Source organism: Lissotriton helveticus, chromosome 3_1, assembly GCF_964261635.1.
Source record: "Lissotriton helveticus chromosome 3_1, aLisHel1.1, whole genome shotgun sequence".
NCBI lineage: Eukaryota > Metazoa > Chordata > Amphibia > Caudata > Salamandridae > Lissotriton > Lissotriton helveticus.
Window position 1 is genome coordinate 1,931,687,627 of NC_136061.1, and position 27,417 is coordinate 1,931,715,043.

General features: G+C 46.4%; 1 protein-coding gene across 1 annotated transcript in view; it reads left to right on the forward strand.

The window, feature by feature from the left end:
• CIAO2A (cytosolic iron-sulfur assembly component 2A) overlaps positions 1-27,417 on the forward strand; it is an 80,897-nt gene that overhangs the window by 22,425 nt on the left and 31,055 nt on the right. Inside the window, exon 3 of the mRNA XM_078682967.1 lies at positions 16,759-16,808. Within this exon, the coding sequence (XP_078539093.1) occupies positions 16,759-16,808 (50 nt within the window). The remainder of the gene's footprint in view (positions 1-16,758; positions 16,809-27,417) is intronic.

A 27,417-nucleotide genomic window follows, 5' to 3' on the forward strand; every position in this document is an offset into this window, starting at 1 on the left:
CGGATTTCCGGATTGTGGACGACAGGCTCGGAGAGCCTGTCCGCCGTCTGGAAATCCTCCAGTACTCCCCCGGTCGCCTCTTTACGACCGAGGGAGTACGATGGCATTTTCATGCCGGTTGGCACGAAAAGACAGTCGGAAACTGTCTTTGGGTGCCCCCAGTAGGGCCGCCATGGGTGCAAGGCTACCGAATGGCAGCCTCGGGGTGCCGGCCACAGGGTGCAGGGATGAACTGCACCCCTGCTTTTCATATTGCAAGCATGCTTTCCGCTCGGAATGCATTCTTGCATTGTGAAGTATACGAATGCGACCGAACGCTGTTCGGTCGCATCGTACTGGCAGGGCCGCAACCGATGACAGCAGGTCGGTCCGTTTCGGCTCCTGACTGATGTCGGATGGACTCAGGTCCGTCCGACATCGGAATAGGACCCTAGATAGTACTCAGTTTTTCTCACTATCTCTAATGAGTGACGAGGATTATGTGCTTTTATTTTTTTCATATTTCAACTTAGTTTTTGGTCACCTATCTTTCTGATGCACTGCCAGGCAATGATATTGAAACTTTTGGTTATCATACGCAAATATATATTGGTGTACATGTAAATAATGAATAATTATCTGAATAATTGAGATGTAGAGCTCAGGTTTGGTTATGCTGTATGAATATATTCTTTGTGCTCACGTATTACCTTTACAATTCGTAAATGTGGTTGTCATCCTTTGGAGAAAGAGTAACTACTCAAAGCAATAGATATGTAGAGGAGAGGTTTGTTTATTGGGGCAGGGTCGGTGGTTTGCAGAGTGTCTTCTTAATGATTTAAAATACAATAGGTAATTTGACACATGCTACCCTCACACTAGTGATGTATGTTATCAGTAGTGTGGCCTTACAGGAGATTTCAAACTTCTGGAAAGAGAATCTTGCTGCATTGAAAACAGTATTAGTCCAACCCCCTCTAATGTATTATTTGTATTGGTAAGCGTGTGTTCACCTATGCTAAAACACCAAACCAAGACTGACCGTCTTCTGCTGTTGATTTGTTTAGTCGCAGCAAAAAACACATTGGCTGTGTACTTGAAAAAGAAAGAACTTCTGTCAGTCCTTTTAGGGCATGTAAGACTCAGGAACATAATAATTGAAAACAGTGGTGTTCACCATCTGAAAATTACAAAAGTTTTGATACGACCTGAAGACACTTACTTGAATGTAATGCAATGTAACGGGACACTTCTATAGCGCACTATCACTCCAAGGAGCATCTTGGCGCTTAGGACCAGAGTAGATGACATACTGGTCCGCAACTGCACTTATCCGTGGGAGCCAACACTCATACCAGCGCTTTACTCGCTGTATCCGTGAGACTGTATATCCAGATCTTAAGAAATTTCCTGAAACGTGCTTCAGTGGAAATTTGGCATAGGTGAGAAGGAAGTTTGTTCCAGACCCTGGAACCAATCACTGCCAGGGATTTCCCTCACTTGGTAGCGAGCCTGAACTTGGGGATAGTAAGCAGGTTTGCAGTAGAGGATCTAAGGTTTCACGATGGACAATAACGGATGAAGCCTTTCAAAAGATATTTAGGGACTTGAGAATGAAAGGCCCTGAAAGTGATGACCAATATTTTAAACAAAATGCGAATGGGTAGCCAATGGAGAGCATCAAGCGCTGCCGAGGCAGAGGACTTCCTGGGCCATCTGATCACCAAGCAGGCGGCAGTATGCTGGACCATCTGCAGCCTGTGCAGGACCGCTTTATTCGATCCTGCATACAGGCTGTTACAATAGTCCAGTCTTGATGTTATTAATGCCACCACCACTGTTCGCCTTGCTGCCAGAGGGAGAAGATCAAAACATTTTCTTAGGCCTTTTATGATGTTGAAGCAGGTGACTGCCACAGCCAACGCTTGTTGCTCAAAGGTTAGGGTGTCGTCGAACTTGATCCCCAGATTGCCGTCAGCACTAATTGTGTTAGGAGGCGCTTCCGCATCCTCAGGCCACCATTGCTTGGGGACAAACAGATTTTGATGTCCAAATGGCAAGATTTCTGAATACTTATTGAAGGTTATTCCCATGATTTGCAGCGCTTCTTGTTTGAGATCTTTAAATCTCTTTAATTAATTACAACAAGGAGAAGCTGAGAACTAGATGGGGAGGTAATGGCAATACCTTGATAAAATTAAGTGGAATACTCACTCTTGAGTGACTAACACCGACCCGGATCCTCTATAACGTAGAGATATGTATACACTTAGGTTGATAACTAATAAGGCTCTCTGGACACATTACATTTTCCTTTTTTCGAGTGAATGGAGCGTGGAAGGGAATAGCAAGGGGAGGAAATTACTGCTTAAAATGACTTCCTGTGGTGCCTTTATGTGAGAAATGTACTATTTACGCGTTTGAGGTAAATGTCACTAAAAATGCCATATAATGGGAGTTTTTCTTAAACTAAATACAATATGTTTAGAAAAGTATAATAGCTATTTTGATATTAGTTGTGTGTGAACCAGAATAAAAGCTGTATTATCACATGCCTGCAAATTTGAGGCGCTTTGTCAAGAGTTAGACTAAGTTGGGGGTGCGCAGCTCACAAAGTCCAGGAAGCCAAAGTTATATGCAAACAGTCACTTCTTTATTGAAAAATTATTTTGTATTTAAGACCATTCAGATCAAGATATCAGCCAACTCGTTTTGCACCCACACTGGGAGCTTCCTCAGGGCTGAAACTAAAGATAAAACATAAATAAATATTTAAATAACATATACAGACATTACAAATCCATACAAACAAAAAACATGGCACAGAAAACAAAACAGAGTACAGACTTAGTTCCTTTAAAAAACATAGAAAAATGTGATTAAAAAACAACAGTACTAAGATCACAACACTGCACAAATAATGACAAACCCAAACACTACATTGTTATTAGTTGTAAAGGTTTTGACATCAGTCAAAGTATTCACAATATCGGAGATGCCACCAAAGGTGCCTAGCAATTTAATTACATAAGCGATACTGTAAACCCTCGTTGTCATCGTACCCTAGCTAATTTCTTTTTCACTAAAGTGAACGATATATTCCAAGCATTCTCTACCAAAACAGCACTTGACTTACCCGAGCCTGACAGCAGGACTCAAGACACCGAACTGCACCAGTTCTCAGACCTTGGAAAAACACAAATTAAGGACATCATTGCTACCATTAAATCAGGATCAGCACTAGACCCCTGTCCCATCAAGGTCATCCGTCCAGTCCTGGATTGTCTCTCCCCTGATATAGCCACAATCTGTAATGCCATCTTCAGAACGGGGATATACCCGGACATACTGAAGAACACTCTGGTTAAACCTCTCCTAAAGAAAGCCAATTTGGATAAGCAACAACTAAAAAACTACCGTCCCATAGCTAACCTACCTTTCTTAGCCAAAGTGGTTGAGAAGGCTATGAACACACAGCTTTTAGAGTTCTTCGAGAAGTACCAATTACTGGACAACACCCAATTTGGCTTTCGCAAGTACCATGGTACGGAGACTGCCTTAATTAAAGCAACAGAGGATATAAGAGTAATCCGAGACCAGGGAGGAACAGCGATCCTGGTACTACTCGATTTGTCCGCAGCCTTCGACACGGTCGACCACAAGATCTTGATCGACCGTGTCGGAAAGATGGGCATTTGCCAGATGGCAAAAAACTTGCTCTCCTCTTTCTTGGCTGGTAGAACGCAGATAGTCACACTGGGCCATTTCCAATCAAACAAGCTATCATTGCCGTGTGGGGTACCCCAAGGCTCATCCCTAAGTCCGACACTATTCAATATCTATGTGTCGGACCTGGCTTCTGTCATCAAAGCCCATGGGATGAGCCTTACCTCATACGCCGATGACACGCAGCTTGTGCTGGCCATTAATGGGGACGGAGAAAAGGTAGCACAAAATTTTCAAGAGGGCATGCGGGCGATTGGAGAGTGGATGGCCGCCAACTGCCTAAAACTAAACTCCGAAAAAACGGAGTTGGTCATTTTCGGATGCCTTTCACCTAGCTGGTCGACCACCTGGTGGCCTGCCAGGTTCGGAGACCCCCCTAAACCAGTTCCTAGCGTCAGAAATCTTGGTGTGATTTTTGATGAGAACCTGAACTTTATGGCCCACGCAAACAAAATAGCAGCCACTGCTCACCACAAACTTAGGCTGATAAAGAAAATCATGCCGTTTCTACCAATTGCAGCAGGTAAAACATTGGTAAGCTCTCTAGTGTTGGCCTCTCTAGATTACTGCAATGGCCTATTTAGTAACAACCAAGCCAGAGTAACAAATAAAATGCAGACAATCCAGAACGCTGTAGCCCGCCTCCTGTCAGGAACACCTAAGTTCATGCCTATCTCTGAGTCCATACGAAACCTCGATTGGCTCAAGATCCGGAATAGGATCAAATTCAAAACACTCTGCATAGTGTATAAAGCACTGCACAACCTTGGCCCACATTTCCTTAAATCTCACCTTAGGTTCCATTCAGCCACAAGATCGCTTCGATCTAACAATCAAGAACTTCTGCTGATACCACGTACCAAAACAGTCACTTGGGGTGATAGACGCTTCTTGGTGGCTGCTCCCAGACTGTGGAACTCTTTGCCAGTTGCCATTAGAGAAAGCACGTCCTTGATGCAATTTCGTAGAAAAATAAAGACCTGGCTGTTTGGTCAAGAATAGCAGCCGACTTAGTCCCTGGGAACCCACTCACAGTATCTAGCGCCGAGACGCCTACGGGCATTTGTTCGCGCTGTATAAATTGCAAAAATAAATAAATAAATAAATAAAAGCAAACATCTCTTATGGCTCTACACCCCTGCATGAACTTGAAAAGGGGGAAACAAGAGACACTTGCAGGGTAAGAGGCAAAAGGAGATGCGGAGAAGGAAAAAGAGGGGATGGGAAAGAGTCAGCTGGAGAAGAAATGGAGTGGTTAAGAAATTCAGTGTTTAAAACATTCCAACCGTGGAGAGGACTTGATGTGGGGAAGTGATAGCTCCCAAAACGTGACCATATTGACATAGTTGCTTGCCGGAATAGATAATAGACGGTATAATCACAATTCCCACGAGTATTGGTCAATATGACAATGTCTTTGATTCAATAGAAAGCAGAGTAATAATATTGCGGCCTACAACCATCCATGTAATCCTAATGGATATTAGAGGAAAGGTAAGATGTGAAAAAGAAAAAATGATATATAAAGAAAAAGGTTGCACTGCAGTTCAGGTGCAGCTCGGAGCCTCACACCAACCATCTGCCCTATAAAAGGCATTATATCTCGGCCCCCCAACTGTTAGGACGCTCGAAATTGACCAGAGCGAGTCTTGGGGAAATATGCTATGTGTTAGAGGCAATTTGCGCACTTCGCGCGTTTTAATGTGATTTTACCGTTTTTTCTGCTAACCACAATTTTTGTTGTGCAGGTGCTTTTGGGGCTGCGCGCTGGGCGTTTTCTGCGCTGCACTCCCTCCCCTTCTTCATCAATCGGTCCTGCAGGAGATTCAAGTCCTGCTGGGACTCACAGTTGGCCGCCATCTTGGGTGAGGAGGCTCACTAGGCGAGCGGTCTAGCGCTCGGAGCCTCACACCAACCATCTGCCCTATAACATGGCGCCCCCTTACAGGGAGCGCCGCGGACGGGCGCAGCGGGCACGTCGTTCGCGCGCCGAAGTCGCGCTTAAGTCCAGCCCGTCTGCGCCCGTCCGCGGCCAGACGGGCCCAGGGGCCAGGGACGTCGCTACCGCTATTTCCTACTCCCCTTCTGTCCTCATGCACCTACAATCCGCCGCTTGTCCTCTACCGCTGAACATCTGGACACAGATTACTTCACTTGGAATCGCAGGTAACCTTCCCCCTCATTTGGGCCCGGTCACTCATTCCACCTTTCCTATCACCTCCGAGTCACAGATCCGTTTACTTTATTTAAACACTCGTTCTTTTGTCAGACATCAAACTGACATTTTTCACTTACTTATGACTGAGAGGCCTGATGTCCTTCTACTTTCTGAGACCTGGCGTTACCTCCAGATTATTACCTGCTTAACACCAACCGCCCAGGGGGCCGCCCCGGGGGGGGGGGGGGTCGCAGCGGTAATACGTAAGAACATCAAGGTTATTGCCTCCACTTCTATGATTCTTCCTGAAGTGGACAATCTGGTTCTCAGCCTTGGGACTGAGGCAGGTGCAGTTACCCTTATGGTACTCTATCGCCCTCCCCAGCCCATGCCCTCCTTCCCCGTATCTTTCATTGAACAGCTTGCCAGTCTAGCCACTTCCTCCCCACGCATAGCTATTGTTGGGGACTTTAACTACTGGTTCCAGCATAAGGATGCCGGTCCCATGCCACCGAATTGTTCGAAGGTCTCTCGAGCCTGAACTTTAGCCAATTAGTCACCTCTCCCACTCACAGTGGCGGTCACATACTTGACCACATCTGGGTCCATGGGGTGAAGACCTCCTGCCCGCTTACCACACCTTGTGTGTGGTCTGATCATTTCCTAATTGATACCACCATCTCGGTGGCTGGTCAGATCAGGATTCCCCCGCGGGAGGGTGGCATGGCTCGTAAGTGGAAGGCTGTTGATTCCTCCAAATTGCTATCTCACCTGTCTCACACACGCCCCCCTATTCTCAACAATATTGACATCAACGAGCTAGATGGCCAGGTGTCCGACTGGCTCGTGTCAGCTAGCGACATCTTTGCCCCTCTAATCATGTTCCCTCGGTCCCGACACAGTAACTCTCATAAATGGTTTACTCCCCATCTAAAATCCATACAGCTGGAACTCCGCCAATCAGAACGTAAGTGGAGAAGAGATTACTGCTTGTCAAGCAGAGATACTTATGTGGCAGTCCGTAATAAGTATAAATCTGCCATCTCTGCTGCCAAAAAAGCCTATGCCTCAGAGAGAATCTTACTAGCCCCTTGCAAGTCGAAGGAGATCTTCAGAGTCCTGGATGAATTCACCTCCGATCCCAGAACGCTCCCGACCCAGGCCCCTACACAGGAATCCTGTAATGCACTCAGCACTTTTTTTATACAGAAGATTGTCTTGATTAAGGACACTATTCCGGTCACCTCACCTGGCGCTGATTCTGTTACTCCCCCTCATAATGCTCTTTCCATTACTCAGTTCCCCCCCTTAGACCCCACATCCCTAGCCATTCTGGCCGCTCGCATTAAGTCTGGTTCTCCTGACGACCGCTGCCCGCCTTCTATACTACGGGACATCTGCCACTCTTTACCTGACTGCATCCTTCCCTTGCTTAATTCTTCTCTCCTTTCCGGGACGGTACCCAGCTCCTTCAAGGAGGCCGTTCTGGTGCCTCTGTTGAAGAAGCCTGGAGCCGATCCTGCCGTCCCGGCAAACTATCGTCCTATCTCTCTTCTACCCTTCTTTTCTAAAATCTTGGAAGCCCATGTCACTGCCTGTCTCTCTAGGTTCATCGAGAGTTCTAACTTTCTCGAAGCTAACCAGCCGGTTTCCGACCTGGTCACTCTACAGAGACTGTGATCCTGGCCGTCCTGGACACCTTGAGAGACGGAGCTGACAAGGGTACCCCCCAGGCCTTGGTACTATTAGATCTGTCGGCCGCCTTCGACACGGTGGACCATAACATCCTCCTCCACCGTGTCGAACAGGCCGGCATCCAGGGCCTGGCGCTGGCATGGGTCAAATCCTTCCTCACTGGGAGATCTCAGACCCTCAGCCTAGGCACATTTAGGGCTCCCAGGGAGCACCTGCCTTGTGGGGTCCCCCAGGGCTCCTCTCTATCCCCCCTTCTCTTTAATCTCTATCTTCGTCCTCTTCTTTTTTCTCTGAGGCAGTGGGACGTCACAGTCTTTAATTACGCGGACGACCTGCAACTCATCTTTTCTTTAAACTCTCCCTCTGCTATTCCCAATTTCCAGGCAGTCATGTCCCATATCCTTCAGTGGATGTGTCAGAACCAGCTTAAACTGAACCCAGGAAAGACGGAGCTCCTCCTGCCTGGTAAGAGCGCTGCCCACTGGGATCCACATTTCTGTCCGGCAGAACTTGGCCCCCCTCCTATCCCGGTGGCCTCGGTGAAAAGCCTCGGGGTCACCATTGACGCTGGGCTATCTCTCGGGCCTCAGGTGGGGACGGTGGTCTCCTCCTGCATGTTCCAGCTGCGCAGGATTAGGAAGGTGGCTTACCTCCTCACCCCTGATGCTCTGTTGCAAGTTATCATGGCCCTCGTCCTCTCCCGCCTGGATTTTTCGAATTCCATCTATCATGGTTTGCCTAAATGTTCCATCTATAGGCTGCAAATCATTCAAAACCAGGCGGCGAGACTGGCCCTCGGGATACCGAAATGGCAGTCTGCCAAACCCCTTCTCATCAAATTGCACTGGCTCCCTGTAAGCCTAAGGGCAGCCTTCAAGCTTGGCTGCCTTATTTTTAAGTCTCTCTCTGGCTCTTGCCCCGCTTTCCTGAAATCCCTTATTCGGCCCTATTGCCCTTCACGTACCCTCAGATCATCACACTTACACCTCTTGGTTGTCCCTTCTATTAAACTCTGTAGATCTGGTGGTCGGAGATTCGCCTACCTTGGCCCCAAATTTTGGAACTCCCTTCCTCTCTCAGTTAGGATTTCTAACACTCTCATCCAATTCCGCAAATCACTAAAAACCTGGCTTTTTCCACAATCTAGCTAAAGTCCCTCTGTTTCTTTCAGCATCCAATCAGCGCCAGGAAACTCACGGTGACGGTGCGCTTTATAAGCACCCCCTTAACATAACATAACATAACATGAAGATATATGTCTCAAACGTGTCTGGGCAGCAAGAGCTGGAACACACCTGGAAATATACAGTATCCAGTTCTGTCCAGAACCACATGAAGTTGGCAAACAGGCAGGAGGATGATATATCACCGGTCCCTAGCTCTAAAGTCGGTTGTCAAGCAAGCAGAAAAGAGAAAGATTTCTTAAATTAGCAAATATATTATATAAATTAAATAGAATGTTGGTGAGTAACCACCTATAAGTGGTGGATGTTAAAGGGAAAAGGGTAGTCTAGCCCCTACAGCCTGAATCAGTCGGATCCCAAACAACCCACCTGTGTTTCAGGCTAGTAGTGTCCAGTTGCGCTCATTTAAATTGAAGAAGCAGAGCAGGCGCTCATGTTTCTGTATGCTTGTGCCTAGAGAAGCAGACCCATAACTTGAGTTCTTAAGGTTTTACAAACATCCTAAAAATGAATTTTGACACCAGTCTAGCTAAATGTGTGTGTGCTCAAGTCTGCAGGAGGTTCTTTCGTGAGGTAGAGGAGTACCACTATGATGCCATAGATGACACTGACAGACGAACCAGGCCAAGGCATTAAGTCCGTAAATGCCTGCCATAAGACAGGCATTTACGGAACATTGGACATGGCATGTTGGTCATCCAGTATACTGAGTATTCATTTTCATGCTGAGTAGAGTCAAAAGAAGACTTGGGGATTGGAAATGTACCTGAAGGATGAACCTTGACGGAGGCTTCTAACCAGCCCTTCCGATGACCGGTTATCATAATTGTCTGTTTTGCTGACCTGACTAGGACTCTCAATCTGTAATGTATTGTCTTGTAAAGTACTCCTGAGTTCGGGAGAAACAATGTGTCCTAAAAGGCGTGCCACTGCTCTTGCCTTAATTATTCGTTGCTGCCCTCCGTCACTTATTTTTTTTTCTCCAGAGTTTTATATAGCGGGAACTTGAGCCAAAGGTATCGGGTATCAGAGCGCTTTACATGACAGAGAATATGCCGCGCGCCCCACCTCCCCGCCCGCCTCCCCCCCCCCCCATCCCCCCCACTGCAGTGCCATTCAAGAATATGTTTCTATCATGAAACAAAAGTGCACAGTATGTCACAAATGTTGGTCTTCTATTTCATTGTGCATATGAAAGGCCCCTTCACTTTTTAGGTCGAGCTAGAGTGCGCATGCATAGCATGCGTCTAGCTCGACAACTATTGTTGTCAGTCTCCTGGGAATCTGAGACAGTGTTCGGACACGCACGCCGATTGCACCTGGCGCCATGCACATCCGCTGCCTCAGATTGCCAGGAAGCCGAGAACACATACACACACGCGCGCACACACACACACACCACACACGCGCGCACATCCCTCCCCGCTCACGCACGCACACACAGCCACGCACCCCCCCCCCCCCCACTCACAGGACAGGCTCACGCGCACACACAGCCACGCACGCACACCCCCCCTCTCCCCCACTCACCGGGTGTCTCAGGCTGCTCTCGTCCCGCGGTGGTGGCTGCATTACACACGGACAAATTCATTTTTGGTAGGCACCGGGTGATTAAACGACTTGCCCAGAATTACAGGATGTAGAGCTGACGCACTACGCCACATTCAACGTCTCTCTAGCACAACAAGGATTTCCTGGAAGTCCGCCTTACGTCACAGAACGTACTCGCTCTCCCATTGGGCGTCCTTTCTGTCACGTGACATTGTTCAAGACCTATCCTTAGCCCCTTAGCCCTGTTCTCGTAGGACGGTAGTTGGACGGCGAAGCCCGGGCGGCGCTGTGACCACTGCCTGGCATGGAGACTTCTCTTCCCCCACCTCACTGAGAGCGGCCCCTTTCACTCACTCCCCCTGTCCCCGACACCGAGTACCGGCTGGGAGAGAGGTGGCATTATCCCACCCAGGCCAAGAGCGTAGTGGGATGACTGGCACCTTTGGAACCTTGGGAGGGGAAGTTAGAGGTACCGGGGTGCTGTAGTGCGTGTACATGTGCGTGCGTAGTCTCTTTTTCCTGCTGTAATGCACCGTTTGCTCCTCTTGTATTTTGTTTGCTCACGATTGTCACTTTTGCCTCATGTAATGTAACGTTTCCTTTTGAAATTTGTTCGCTTGTAATGTTCTCTTGTTCATTTATGTATTTGAATGTAGTGCAGACCTCATCCAAACGTGTTAGTGTGCTTTACAATAAAAATGCACCATTACATAATGTACAAATAAACGGAGTCCTTATGTAATGTATCTAGTACGATTGTAAAGCGCTCTGACAACTTCAGGTAAAGTCTGCGCTTTATAAAAACGCATTAATAAATATTGTTGCAAATGCGCAAAAAACGTTACACTCTGCTTGTTATCTAACGGAGGCTGTAGAGATGGTTCGTGTTTTTGGAGTCTGGGCCAGGTATGGCAGGCTCGAAGCACCTGGAAGGTGTAAATCAGAGGTAGGGTAAACATTTCACGTCTGAACACGACAGACCCACAGGGTTGAACACGCTGCATTTCTCCGCCGGAAAAGCAGAATTCTGCAGGAAACCAGAATCAATAAATCAGGAGGTGACCCTACGCTCATAAACATGTCTTTTAAAAAAATGTGAGATACAGGTTTCCTCCCAATGCAGGGTGAACGTACAGGGGGCTTGATTTGGTCACGAAACGTCCAAGACAGTCCATGCACACAAACAACGAATCTCAGGGCTAACTAACATGCTAGTAAACCCGACATTTAAACTATAAACCCCTTCCATTGGGGTAGCGGTCAATTCAACCACAGCAAACCAAACACAAGTTCTAACGGAGCTTTATTTAAAGCTGCCAACATTTTCAAACTACTCTGTTTGAAATGCTTCATAAAAACGGCATGTCCCTTTGCAGCGCATAGAGCTAGCTAACCCTCATCTAGACGCTCTAATGATTGGCACATTTGGATAAAAAAACAGAAATCATTTGCTCAGGATCACACGCAGTTCTCAAGTGAGGGAGTAAGAGGTGAATCCATGTGTTTCTGTAATTTAGAAACGAAAACACACTCGACACAGAAATATATGCACAATATTGGAGCCTGTTTACTCTGATATATTAAATTGCATTTATACAGCGCTTCCTATTTGACAGCATTTTTAAACTCTTGTTCAAGCTGATTCAAATTGCATTACGCCTTAAAACACTCCTAGCTGACAAGGTGCCATGCTACAATAGGTACGCTCAGTCAGACCTACGTTTCCTGTTACGCAGTTTATATCTCTGATACATTTCGAAACGGATGCTCGTTTCCTTGGAAACTTTGCTAGTTGGAACTAATAGAACCATGCATTCAGAACTGTGTAGGCAGCTCCGGAGAATAGTGTACCTGCTGCAGAATTCCGTTTGAAGACCCAAGCCTTCATGCTTCTGAGGTCGATAAAACCGAGTGCCTCTGATTTTTAAAACGGCGCTTCTCCCTTGGACAGCGGGCGCTGGAAGTCACAGGGCTAAGAGAACCGATGAATAAATGAACATGACTATTTATTGTCAATAGCTGACTAATACCCCGTGGTGCATGAGTGTGTGTTAAAGGTGTGCACAGTGTATGCCATAGTAAGACTCTGCGTTGGGCGGGGTTCTCTTCTGAGACCATTGTCAGCTTATTGTGATAAATTCCAGGCTTTGACATTATTGTCATCTATTCGAGGCTTTCCGCCCTGGCTGACACATGTTGTGTTTATATAAACTAGTATACTATTATGAAAGGATCGCTTTGGGCTTGCTCGCTTCAATTTAAGGAGAGTAGGAGACTATTAGTAATGTAGCGGAAAGCACATATTTTGAAAGAAAATCCTCACAAACCTATATGAACCCAGCCCCAAACTGAATAAAAGCTTCAAAAGGAGGAACCCCCAGCCACCAACCTTCCCACCCAAATTAGGGGGTCACACATTAAAAACACAGTGGGAACAAAGAACTTGTCACCATTTCTTTGTTTGTTTCTTTTTCTTAAATAATTTATGTTTGTGGCAGCATCAAGTGCAAGTACATACGAGTTCTGCTCATGTTGTCAGTGACTTATGATGACAGAAAATGGGCACGGTCAGTGCCTCGTTCCCCCACCACCATCAGGGCAATCCAAGCCTGTGCACAAAATAGAGTTATGTATATATGTTTAGGTCTCGACTACTGCCAATGCCACACTCCAACTCCTTCCTCCAACTACAAATCCACCCTCCAAAAACACCATCCAACTCCACCCTCCAACTACAACATCCAAATACACCCTACAAATTCATCCTCCAACTACACCCTACAAATTCACCCTCCAACTACAACTCCAGCCTCCAAATCCACACTCCAAAGCCACCCTCCAAATCCACACTCCAAAGCCACCCTCCAAATCCACCCGCAAACTCCAACTCCAGACTCCAACTCCAGACTCCAACTCCAGACTCCAACTCCAGACTCCAACTCCAGACTCCAACTCCAGACTCCAACTCCACCCCTCCAACTCCACCCCTCCAACTCCACCCCTCCAACTCCACCCCTCCAACTCCACCCCTCCAACTCCACCCCTCCAACTCCACCCCTCCAACTCCACCCCTCCAACTCCACCCCTCCAACTCCACCCCTCCAACTCCACCCCTCCAACTCCACCCCTCCAACTCCACCCCTCCAACTCCACCCTCCAACTCCACCCTCCAACTCCACCCTCCAACTCCACCCTCCAACTCCACCCTCCAACTCCACCCTCCAACTCCACCCTCCAACTCCACCCTCCAACTCCACCCTCCAACTCCACCCTCCAACTCCACCCTCCAACTCCACCCTCCAACTCCACCCTCCAACTCCACCCTCCAACTCCACCCTCCAACTCCACCCTCCAACTCATCCCTCCAAATCATCCCTCAGCGCCACAGCGTTACTCAGCGCCACAGCGTTACTCAGTGCCACAGCGTTACTCAGCACCACAGCGTTACTCAGCGCAACAGCATTACTCAATGCCACAGTATTACTCAATACCACAGCATCACTCAGCACCACTCAACGCCACAGCACCACTCAACGCCACAGCACCACTCAGCGCCACAGCACCACTCAGCGCCACAGCACCACTCAGCGCCACAGCACCACTCAGCGCCACAGCACCACTCAGCGCCACAGCACCACTCAGCGCCACAGCACCACTCAGCGCCACAGCACCACTCAACGCCACAGCACCACTCAACGCCACAGCACCACTCAACGTCACAGCACCACTCAACGCCACAGCACCACTCAGCGCCACAGCACCATTCAGCGCCACAGAATCACTCAGCACACCTCAACGCCACAGCACCACTCCGCGCACAGCATCCCTCAATGCCACAGCATCGCTCAGCACCACTGAATGCCACAGCATCGCTCAGCACCACTGAATGACACAGCATCGCTCAGCACCACTGAATGCCACAGCATCGCTCAGCACCACTGAATGCCACAGAATAACTCAGCACCACTGAAGGCCAAAGCATCACTCGGCACCACTGAAGGCCACAGCATCACTCGGCACCACTGAAGGCACCACTGAAGGCCACAGCATCACTCGGCACCACTGAAGGCCACAGCATCACTCGGCACCACTGAAGGCCACAGCATCATTCTGTGCAACCATTCAACAACAACTGGTTCTAATACGTTCTCTCAATGTTTCAAGCTTTATTACAAATGTCACAAAAATATGTTAATATTTCACTTCTGTTCTTGGATTTTCATCACAATAAAATACACTGAACATAATCTTCCCAAAAGTTATTTACAAAAGTTTAAGCTATTGCCATTATAAATTACAATAACTTTTATTTAAGTATTAATTATTAAAAAACATAAAAGCCATTGTTATTTGTAATATTAATACATCTAAGTCATGTAAATACAACACATATTGCATTACAAATGCTATAGGTGCCACGTTTGCGAAAGTTAAAACTATTGGCATTGTAAATGACAAAGCTATTAATTTCGCTATTTTCAAAACCAACACATAAATAAAAAAAATTTCATTTACAATACCAATACTTCAAAACTTTCCTAATGCGAGACCTATTGCATTGCAAATGCTTGTTTTTTCCCCATTTGAAATGTGTTTTAAGTAGTATGGATGATGCCCGGCGGACCTCATAGCTCTGTACATAATGAGCCTAAAGCTACTGCTGCAGTCTAGTGTTTCCTACCTTTTATAACCTGCTCTCCAAAATAAGATTTTGTTTATTTATAAATGCTTTAATTTTTATACAAGCTTGCTATTTTTTCCAGGTTGTCTTGGGCTGTTACCATATTGTTAGTCCTGTTTGCGCTATTGGTAGGTAGGCTGCATCAAATCTTGTCATAATTGTAGCTTTCTCGATTGGTGATGGCCAGAAGCTTTATTATGAAAAGAATATACGCATGTCCAAATCCAGATGCAGTTATGATTGGCATCTAGCTAGACAATACTTAGAGAGTTAAAAGTTGGGACTGCCTTTTTCTTAAGCATATTATGGTGCTAGGTGAAACTCTACATGAAGTTTAGATGTTAAACTGAAGATAGTTGACAGTTGCTACCCAGTAGTTGCCCCTGGTTTGTCTGGGTCGACTTACTTCAATTCACTTTTTCAGTTAAGTTCCTCCTTTCTTTTAGAGAAGCCTAGCCAATAGCAGACACAAACCGTGTTGTAGGTCCAACTTGGATATCACTGTCTCTTGTTTGCCTAGCAGCTGTCTGCGAAGATCGACGTTATGAAAAACTAGAGCCATAACCCAGCTCACAGAATTTGTAAGAACTTGGAACCATATTTCTGAACAAACCATCTTGAGAATTTATAACTCCCGTTTAGAATGTTTCCTGTACATTGTTGTATCAATCCATGAGCTACTCACAAAAGTGTATAGAAAGTTTTAGTTTGCAAAAATGTTTTTGTGCAACCTATTAGAGATTTTATTATGGTTTAAAATAGGTTGCACACTTTCATATCGGCAATGCCTGGTTATTCAGTGTCCAGTTGTAACCAACCAGAAGGGCACAGAAATCACTTGGCAACATCTGCAAATTAAGATAATTAACAAACATGAATATATATTGGTGCACAAACTTTTCTTGTGTGTATATATGTGTGTGTGTGTGTGTATGTGTGTGTGTATATATATATATATATATATATATATATATAATATGTAGCGTGTTATGTGATCAAGGCCGGCGGCCGAAACGCGTCATTTGGACCTTGTTTTGATGAAATAAGCTTACACATCAATTGGAGTCTGTGCCCGTGTGTTTTTTCCTATGTGGTGGAACCTGGGATCTTCTTGTGAGATATGTATGTATATATATATATATATATCTCCATATCCTGCTGGATTTGAATGCTGAATATAAATATTATTTTAGACAAAGTGGACAAGCGTGGCTCAGTGGTTAGAGGCGGCAGACCCGGAAGCTGAGATCGACCGTGGACCAGGGTTCGATTCCCCGCCTCGGCGGGTCTCGGGCTCAAAAATTCCACAGACTCGACAATTCTCGCTCTGGTGCCTACTCAACTCACGGGGTCACACTCTGCGACTCTGGGCAATAGCTTGCTTAATCTCCACTACGGCCCCTCGCGGCGGGATGCCTGGCTTTCACCTTGTGGACACCCTGCCGGGGTTTCTCACAGGGGAATACCAGGACGGGTTCCCTAAGCAAGCGCCGGGACGCTCACGGGCAGCCGTGCGCTTTACAAATCCAGCACATTTACATTTACAAATCTTTTGACCACTTGTTTTTTTGTACCGATACAGCCTTAGGAATCCCAATTAGACGGTCATCCTGCCGTGAGTGATGAATAGGTTGCAGCAGTGCTGTATAATAACGTGTTATGCACAATGCTGCAAATTGACAAAAAGAAATTGTTCACACCCAAGGAAGAGCATTTCTTGCCCAGATTGAAGGACCCAAACCTGTACTAATTCGAACCTGCTGACCGCATTCTGTTTCTTGCAGGTCTGTGTCTGCGAGTGAAGCTACAGCGATGCCTACCCTTCAAACACAAGGTAAGAAACCTCTTCATGTATTTTTGAGGGTTAAGTTCCTTAGAAATTGGTAACACCTTTACACCTATCTGGTTTCCCTTGATAGCCAATATAATTATTTCCCAAAAAGAAAATGTTCTTTAAATAAGTACTAAATATTGAGTACTTTAAATACATTTAAAAAAAAATCCCTTATAAATATACATGTAGTAGTTTGTCATTGCCATTAATACATATTACTTTGCCTGACCAAGTAGCCTAATGGCTGAGCTGTCTAATCCCAAGTAATTTTGATGTTAAATACAATGCTGCTGAATGCTTGCGGACACTCACAAACAGGGCACTTAGGATCAGCAGAGAGCAGACATGCAGCTAGCCTTTAAAGGATGAGTCCTTGCATGGTAGGGAGCATTGGGAAACCTGCAGGTTCGAATTCAGAAAGTGGAATACGCACATTGATGGGCTGAAAAGCTACTAACAATGATAATTCATGGCCCGTCCTCCCACCACTGACACAAATGAATACATGATTTGGCTCTAAGCACACATTCACCCAGAGTCCTGAATTCCAGGGCTGAATGAAGAGAGGGAACTGTTGGTAACAGAGGAAAAGAACTGTTAACAAAAGAGGGAGCTATTAACAAAATAGGGGAGTTATCAGAGCTCCGCTATTAGAGGTTGAGAAGGGCTAATGGCAGTTAGATCTAACGTTTTTAGGACTAGATCGAAACAGCTTTGCCTCCTTACCAAATGTATGTGTATTGGGAAAGTAGGATTCTAAAAGGAGGGTCCTAGCAAAGTGCATGGATGGGCAGATACCTTTTTGGATGGGAGCTCAGGTAGCAGGAATTTGCATACTTGATTTTGTACGGAATGACTGCATCGACCTAGATTGCTCTCTTGCTCTGAGGAATAACAGGAAGGATCATTCTCAAAAGTTATAGTTGGAAAAGGCGAGCAGTGGCTGCTTTGTTGATGTTTTATGAAAAGTTCCTTGATAAACCGGATGCCAAGATTTTTAGCGATGTTAGCTGGACAAGGAGGAGCATCCGGGGAGGAGCCAAGCTCGCGTCCAAGATGGCCGCGTTTTAGCTCGGCTCCGTTCACTCTCCTGTCTACGACAACTATCCTGTACTTTATCCTGCCCCGGGAAGTATTCTACGATGTGCTGTGGAACGACGATACCACACGGACACTTACCGGTTGCTCCGGTGGCTCCTGGGTGTTGCTGATCCTGAGTTGTGCCCCTGTCTGCTTCGGGGCCTCCGGAGCGGCCGGGCCTGGTACTCCTTGGCGGCGCCCGGGCTGGGCGGGGCGCGGTTGCGGGCCCTTGGTGGTGGTGTGGAGTCGGTCGTAGAGGCCGATGTGCTAATAGACCGCTTGCGGCCCCCCGGGCCTGGTCCGGCGATCCTGCGGCCTGGTGTTGGGGCGCTGCCTTCCATGGACGGGGTTCACCGTACATCGGGCTTGTCCCCCCTTTGTTCTCCGGCCCGGCCATTTTGAGTTCCTCCGCCCGGGCTCGGAGAACGGTGCCGGCGGCGTGTGGGGTGCCGGCGCATAGCCTTCTTCTGGTGACCCTCCTTTCTGCCCTGGTGACACCTCCGCTGGCGGCTGCCGATATCCTGATCGCCCCGCTGGTATCCGGGCGGGGATCTGTGTTTGCAGCGGCCCCGCCGAGCTTCTAAGATGGCGGCCGGCCCCATGACTTTCGGCCTTGCCGGGACTGGCGATGCGGATCCGCCGCACGGCACGGTTTCTGAATACTGCAAAGGTGAGCCTACACTTGGCGACATCCTCGCCGCCCTGCGCTCCTGGGGGGTGCCCATGACCGCGCCTGTCGCTATCCGGGAGAGAGGTCCCTTGGCTGGACCTGCCGGGCCCCCCCCCGGTTTGTGCGGCTTCATCTCTGTTGTGTGCTGCTGGAACTTTCCTTGGGGTCGTGAACCTGGAGGCTGCTGTTGGTGTGGATGTACGGAAGTCCGCTGCCCTTCTTCATCCTGTGCCTCCTTCTGCTCCGGAGGTTCGCCAGCCGGATCCCATTTGGACCGACCTCGATGGGTCTCCTTTTCCTCTTTTGCCTTACATGGCCAAACGACAATCCTGTGACTGTGCCGCTGGACCGGCTTTCCCCGAGTTCTCATCGGAATTGTGCCTGCTTTGTATGAGGTGGTTCCTGTTTTATCTGGATCATCTGGATCGCGATCGCTTTGATTTGAGTGTGTTTTTGATTCGACTCCCTGTTCTTCACCTCCGGCTCCATGTGGTCTGGTTCCTGGTTCGTTGTACTACTACAGTTTGCGAAAAACGAGGACAGGGTTGAACTGATCTTGCCTCTGTGGACTCTTATTTTGTGGTAGGGTTGGGCGATCCGTTTATAATTGTATGATTATCTTTGATACTTTTTTACGTTCCCGGAGCTTATCCGTGTATTTACTTTCTTCCCGTGGGCTCTGAGTATTTTCGGGCGGGAGGGTGGGAGCTGAAAGGTTTTTGATTGTGTGGCTCCTCTCCCGCTGTTTTTCCTTGTTTTCCCTTCCCCCCCCCCCCCTTTTTAGGTCGAGCTGGCGTTGGAGCGCGAAGCGCTCCCGCCAGCGAGACTATAGTCACCTTCCTCCCTGTCAAGGGAGTAACAGCTGTGAACGAGCCCGATACAGACCTGGGCACGAGCCGACCCAGGTCTGTGAACGAGCTTCAAGGTTGAGCAGCTTGTGCACGTTTGTTGGACGTCAGGCGCTGCAAGCCCGCCAGACCAATTATCCCAGCATGAAACTCTACTTCCTGAGGCCACAAGACCAATTATCCCAGCAGGAGTCTCCACTTCCTCAGGCGCTGCAACAATTATCACAGCATGAGACCCACTTATCACAGCATGTCAACAGGCGCCCCAGGCTGCTGGAGCACTCAACTATAATTAATGTGCAGTTGAGTGCTCCAGCAGCGTGGGGCGGCTCTCTGCATGCTGTGATAATTATCACTTTGGGGCCTCATGCTGTGATAATTACAACGGCATGCTCTATTTGCAGCACTGAACATTTTCAAAGAAGGCGAAGCAGTGACATTCATCGGAGACACTCACCCTCACGCCCTCACCCCCTCACCCCTCACACACCTCCTCACCCTCACACACCTCCTCACCCTCACACCCTCACCTTCACACCCCCTCACACACATCCTCACATACCCTTACCAGCACAGCAAAACACAACACAGCACAGCAAAACACAACACAGCACAGCACAGCACAGCAAAACACAACACAACACAGCAAAACACAACACAACACAGCACAGCACAGCAAAACACAACACAGCACAGCAAAGCACAGCACAACAAAACACAGCACAACAGAGCAAAACACAGCACAGCACAGCAAAACACAGCACAGCACAGCAAAACACAACACAACACAGCACAACGCAGCACAGCACAGCAAAACACAGCACAACACAACACAGCACAGCACAGCAAAACACAGCACAGGACAGCACAGCACAGCAAAACACAGCACAGCACAACACAGCACAGCACAACACAGCACAGCACAGCAAAACACAGCACAGGACAGCACAGCAAAGCACAGCACAGCAAAACACAGCACAGCAAAACACAGCACAGCAAAGCACAACACAGCACAACACAGCACAGCACAACACAGCACAACACAGCACAACACAGCACAGCACAACACAGCACAGCAAAACACAGCACAACACAGCAAAACACAGCACAACACAGCACAGCAAAACACAACACAACACAGCACAGCAAAACACAACACAGCACAGCAAAGCACAGCACAGCAAAACACAGCACAGCAAAACACAGCACAGCACAACACAGCACAGCAAAACACAACACAACACAACCCTCACGCCCTCACCCCCTCACCCCTCACACACCTCATCACCCTCACACACCTCACCCTCACACCCTCACCTTCACACCCCCTCACACACACCGTCACATACCCTTACCAGCACAGCAAAACACAACACAACACAGCACAGCAAAACACAACACAGCACAGTACAACAAAACAACACAGCACAGCAAAACACAACACAGCACAGCACAGCAAAACACAGCACAGCACAGGACAGCAAAGCACAGCACAGCAAAACACAGCACAGCACAACACAGCACAGCAAAACACAACACAACACAGCACAGCACATCAAAACACAGCACAGGACAGCACAGCAAAGCACAGCACAGCAAAACACAGCACAGCAAAACACAGCACAGCAAAACACAGCACAGCACAACACAACACAGCACAGCAAAGCACAGCACAACACAGCAAAACACAGCACAACACAGCACAGCAAAGCACAGCACAGCAAAACACAGCACAGCAAAACACAACACCGCACAGCAAAGCACAGTACAGCAAAACACAGCACAGCAAAACACAGCACAGCACAACACAGCACAGCAAAACACAACACAACCCTCACGCCCTCACCCCCTCACCCCTCACACACCTCACACACCTCATCACCCTCACACACCTCCTCACCCTCACACCCTCACCTTCACACCCCCTCACACACACCCTCACATACCCTTACCAGCACAGCAAAACACAACACAACACAGCAAAACACAACACAGCACAGTACAGCAAAACACAACACAGCACAGCAAAACACAACACAGCACAGCACAGCAAAACACAACACAGCAGAGCAAAGCACAGCACAGCAAAACACAGCACAGCAAAACACAACACAGCACAACACAGCACAGCACAGCAAAACACAACACAGCACAGCAAAACACAGCACAGCACAACACAGCACAGCAAAACACAACACAGCACAGCAAAACACAACACAACACAACACAGCACAGCAAAGCACAGGACAGCACAGCAAAGCACAGCACAGCAAAACACAGCACAACACAGCACAGCAAAACACAGCACAGCACAACACAACACAACACAGCACAGCACAACACAACACAACACAGCAAAACACAGCACAGCACAACACAACACAACACAGCAAAACACAGCACAGCACAGCACAACACAGCAAAACACAGCACAGCAAAACACAGCACAGCAAAACACAGCACAGCAAAACACAGCACAGCAAAACACAACACAGCAAAACACAGCACAGCACAGCACAACACAGCAAAACACAGCACAGCACAGCACAGCACAGCAAAACACAGCACATCATAGCAAAACACAGCACAGCATAGCAAAACACAGCACAGCACAGCAAAACACAGCACAGCACAGCAAAACACCGCACAGCACAGCAAAACACCGCACAGCACAGCAAAACACAGCACAGCAAAACACAGCACAGCAAAACACAGCACAGCAAAGCACAGCACAGCAAAGCACAGCAAAACACAGCACAGCAAAGCACAGCACAGCAAAACACAGCACAGCACAGCAAAACACAGCACAGCACAGCAAAACACAGCAAAGCACAGCACAGCAAAACACAGCAAGCACAGCAAAACACAGCACAACCAAGCACAGCACAACCAAGCACAGCACAACCAAGCACAGCACAACCAAGCACAGCACAACCAAGCACAGCACAACCAAGCACAGCACAACCAAGCACAGCACAACCAAGCACAGCACAACCAAGCACAGCACAACCAAGCACAGCACAACCAAGCACAGCACAACCAAGCACAGCACAACCAAGCATAGCATAACCAAGCATAGCGTAATAAAGCACAACAAAAAATAGCATAACAAAAAATAGCATAACACAACACAGCAAAACATAGCATAGCAAAACAAAGCATAGCATAGCAAAACACAACACAACATAGCATAGCATAACAAACACAACAAAACATAGCATAGCATAACAAAACACAACATAGCATAGCATAACAAAACACAACATAGCATAGCATAACAAAACACAACATAGCATAGGATAACAAAACAAAGCATAGGATAGCAAAACAAAACATAGCCTAACAAAACATGGCATAACAAAACATGGCATAGCAAAACATAGCATATCAAACACAACAAAACATAGCATAGCAAAACAAAGCATAGCATAGCAAAAGATAGCATAACAAAGCATAACAAAGCATAGCATAGCATAACAAAACATAGCATAACATAACAAAACATAGCATAACATAGCATAGCATAACAAAACACAACATAGCATAGCATAACAAAACACAACATAGCATAGCATAACAAAACACAACATAGCATAGGATAGCAAAACTAAACAGAGCATAGCATAACAAAACAAAGCATAGGATAGCAAAACAAAACATAGCCTAACAAAACATGGCATAACAAAACATGGCATAACAAAACATGGCATAACACAACATGGCATAACACAACATGGCATAACACAACATGGCATAACAAAACATAGCATAGCAAAACATATAATAGCATAGCAAAACATAGCATATCAAACACAACAAAACATAGCATAGCAAAACAAAGCATAGCATAGCAAAACAGAGCATAGCATAACAAAGCATAACAAAGCATAGCATAACAAAACATAGCATAACAAAACATAGCATAACAAAACATAGCATAGCAAAACATAGCATAGCATAGCACAACACAACACAACATAGCATAGCAAAACAAAGAATAGCATAACAAACACAACAAAGCATTGCATAGCATAACAAAGCATAGGATAGCAAAATAGCATAGCATAACAAAGCATAGAATAGCAAAACAAAACATTGCATAGCATAACAAAACATAACAAAACAAAACATTGCATAGCATAACAAAACATAACATAACAAAACATAGCATAACAAAACAAAACATATCATAGCCTAGCAAAACATAGCATACCAAACACAACAAAACATAGCATAACAAAACATAGAAAAACAAAGCATAACACACACAAGCACACACACACAACCACGCACACATAACCACAACCACACACACAACCACAACCACACACAACCACACACACAACTATCTATCTATCTATCGCCCTCACTCTATCTGTCTATCTATCTATCGCCCTCACTCTATCTATCGGCCTCAGTCTATCTATCTAATCGCCCTCACTCTATCTGTCTATCTATCGGCCTCACTCTATCTAATCGCCCTCACTCTATCTATCTATCGCCTTCACTCTATCTTATCGCCCTCACTCTATCACCCTCACGCTATCTATCGCCCTCACTCTATCTATCGCCCTCACTCTATCTATCGCCCTCACTCTATCTATCGCCCTCACTCTATCTATCGCCCTCACTCTATCTATCGCCCTCACTCTATCGCCCTCACTCTATCTATCGCCCTCACTCTATCTATCTATCGCCCTAACTCTATCTATCTATCTCCCTCACTCTATCTATCGCCCTCACTCTATCTATCTATCAATCTATCTATCGCCCTCACTCTATCTATCGCCCTCACTCTATCTATCTATCGCCCTCACGCTATCTATCTATCGCCCTCACTCTATCTATCGCCCTCACTCTATCTATCTTTCTATCGATCTATCGCCCTCATTCTATCTACTTATTTAGATACTGATCGCCATCACTCTATCTGTCTAGCTATCTATCGCCCTCACTCCTATCTATCTATCTACCTATCTATCTCGCTCACTCAATCTCTCTATCGCCCTCCCTCTATCTATCTATCCCACTCACTCTATCTATCGCATCACCACAGCATCACTAAGGGGCACAACAACATCACTATGCGCTACCACAACAACATCACTATGCGCTACCACAGGATCATTGAATGCCACAGCATCACTAGTCGCCACCACAACATCTCTCAGCCCCACCACAGCATCAATCTGTGCAACCATTTACCAACAACTGGGTCAAATATGATCTCTCAATGTTTCAAGCTTTATTACAAATGTCACAAAAAGAGGTTAGTATTTCACTTCTGTTCTTGGATTTTCGTCACAATAAAATACACTGAACATATTCTTCAGAAAAGTTATTTACAAAAGTTTAAGCTATTGCCATTATAAATTACAATAACTTTTATTTAAGTATTAATTATTAAAAAAATTCAAAGCCATTGTTATTTGTAATATCAATACATCTAAGTCACGTGAATACAACACATATTGCATTACAAATGCTATAGGTGTCACAAGTTATAACTATTGGCATTGTAAATGACAAAGCTATTATTTTTGCTATTTTCAAAACCAACACATATATAACAAATGTGTCATTTACAATACCAATAGCTCAAACTTTCCTAATGCGAGACCTTATGCATTGCAAATGCTTGTTTATCTAAGTGATTCTTTCTTTCCATTTTCTTCTATATTTCGGGTTCTAATTAGGGCGACAGGCACGCTGCTGGGGGGTAGGCCATAGCCTTCTGCAGGGGTGCAGGGTGGGCTGTGCGGGGTGGGGGAGGGGTCTGTTTTCTTGTATCTTCCCTTGTTCTTTTTTGGTTCTATGGCTCTTATGTATCCCCTTGTTTCGTGGCGCGGTGTCGGCACGTCGCCCCCCCGGGGTGTTTGTGCTGGCATGGCCCCTTTGGTGCGTCTGCTGTCACGGTCTATTACGCATTACGCATTCATTTCTCCGGTTGCCACTAGTTCCTTGTGCCGAATTAGTATTGGGTGCTTTGTTAGCCGTGGGGAGCGTGCACTGACGCTGCGCCCTCACTTTTTCTCCCTCCTTTTTCCGATGTCCTTTTCCCCCCCTATTTTCCCTTTCCCCCCCACCCCCATTCTTCTTTTCCTTTTCTGGGTTGTTTGTAACGGAGGGCTTTTAGTTGTGTAAGCGTATTTTTCGCTGTTTTATTATTATGTCCCATGGTAGTGGTGGGAGGGCGTTGAGCATCGATTGTGATTGTTATTGATATGGGACTCACGTTCTGTCTTTGCCAAAATGTGACTGTTCTTTTGGTCTTTTCCTGGATTCGAAACTTCGGCTTGCTCACGGCCCACCGCGGCCCTCTGGACTTTACAGATTGTCTTTATCCTGCGAACCCCTTTATTTCATTATAAAATTAACCTACTCTTATCCTGTCCGCGATGGCGGCTCGAAGACTTGTGACCTTTGCCTTCATATGCGTATTTAGAAATCCTGTTGTCACTCCTGTATTGCCTCGTATGTCTCTTTATTGTGGTGGCCGGCCCGGTGGGTTGTAGGCCCGTATCTGTGAGCGCCTTTTGTACAATAAAGGTTTTAAAAAAAAAAAAAAAAAAAAAAAGAGGAGCATCCAACCAACCGAGCCAGAATCCGACATTCCACAAATTATCTGGGATTGTGTTCAGCACCTTCAATAATAAGTTTTAACTTATTGATATTCACCCAAGTTAGAATGGATTACAGATTGTGTCGAAGTGTATGTTGGATCTTTTTCGGAGAGCAGTCATGTCTGAAAATAAGTTGGGTATCATCAGTGTAGTTTATAGAGCCCAGACCGTAGGATTTGATTATGTTGATTAAAGGCCTCGTGAAGATGTTGAATAAGATCGGAGACAATGATGATCCCTGAGAGACTCCGTACAGTACTGGTGATGGTTTAGACCAAAAGGTGGCGAGAGATAGCAAAGCCAAGAACCAGGAAAAGTCAGGGCTATCTAATACAACTGATAAAACAGATTAGAATGGTTGACCGCGTAGAATGTGGCAAAGCGGTCCAACAAAATAAGTCTTGTTCAGTTCCCAGCATCCAGACCAGTCTCAGTAACCATCCCCAAGGGAACACTCTTGGGCTATATCTGGCAGTTTATGGTCTTCCAACAAATTGGTGAGCTATTGGGCCAAATATTTCTGCCCTAGTTTGGCAATGGTGGAGGGCAAATACATTGGTCTGTTGTAGCTCTCTCTCCCTCCTAGGATCTAAATTAAGTTACTTTAACAGTGGTTTGACAATACTTTTCTTACAACGGGTAGGCACACAACCTGAGGAGATGTTAATAAGTGAGGATAGGCCAGAAATATGAATATTTGAAAGAAATTAAAACCAATTTTATTGGAGAAAGCAGTTGTCGAATGTTGTTGTAGATAACCTTATCTACATGTGTACTTGCTAGTCACGTTTGTGCTTGCCTGGGAATTGTTGTTTACATATATTCTCTACCCTGACCCAGGATTGCTATTCGCACCAGGGGGCTCCTGTTACTTTACATAGAGATAGGCCAGAAATAATCATGGGCAGAGTTTCATGCAAGACCCTGACAGGACAAATACATTAGGCAAATCCAATTTAATTAAGGAAAGAAGCTGGTACGTTCGAGAGTCTTTGATTGGAGAGGGAAACTCAACCAAAGTATCTTGCTGGATAATTGATTATTTGACTTTCTCTTTTTCACGATAGGCCAGATCAGTTCTGATATCATCATAAATTAGACCGATCTGATCAGTGAAGAAAAAGGCAAGTCAGTCACACAGCTTCTGTGAGGGATGGATGGTTCAGGACATGCCAGTAAGCTGGTGAGATGTTTAACAACCCTCAACATTGACGGAGTTGAGTTAGCAGATTTTCAAATCAGTTACTCACAATAGAAGACTTTAGCCTGTTGAAGGCCTTCCTTATAGTATTTGAGTTGAGTGCTTTTTCTCCCAAACCCTTGATCAGGACAGATCGGGGCTCTCAAACAAGGAGCTCAGGGGCTACTCTCAGCTCACCAGCTATCCA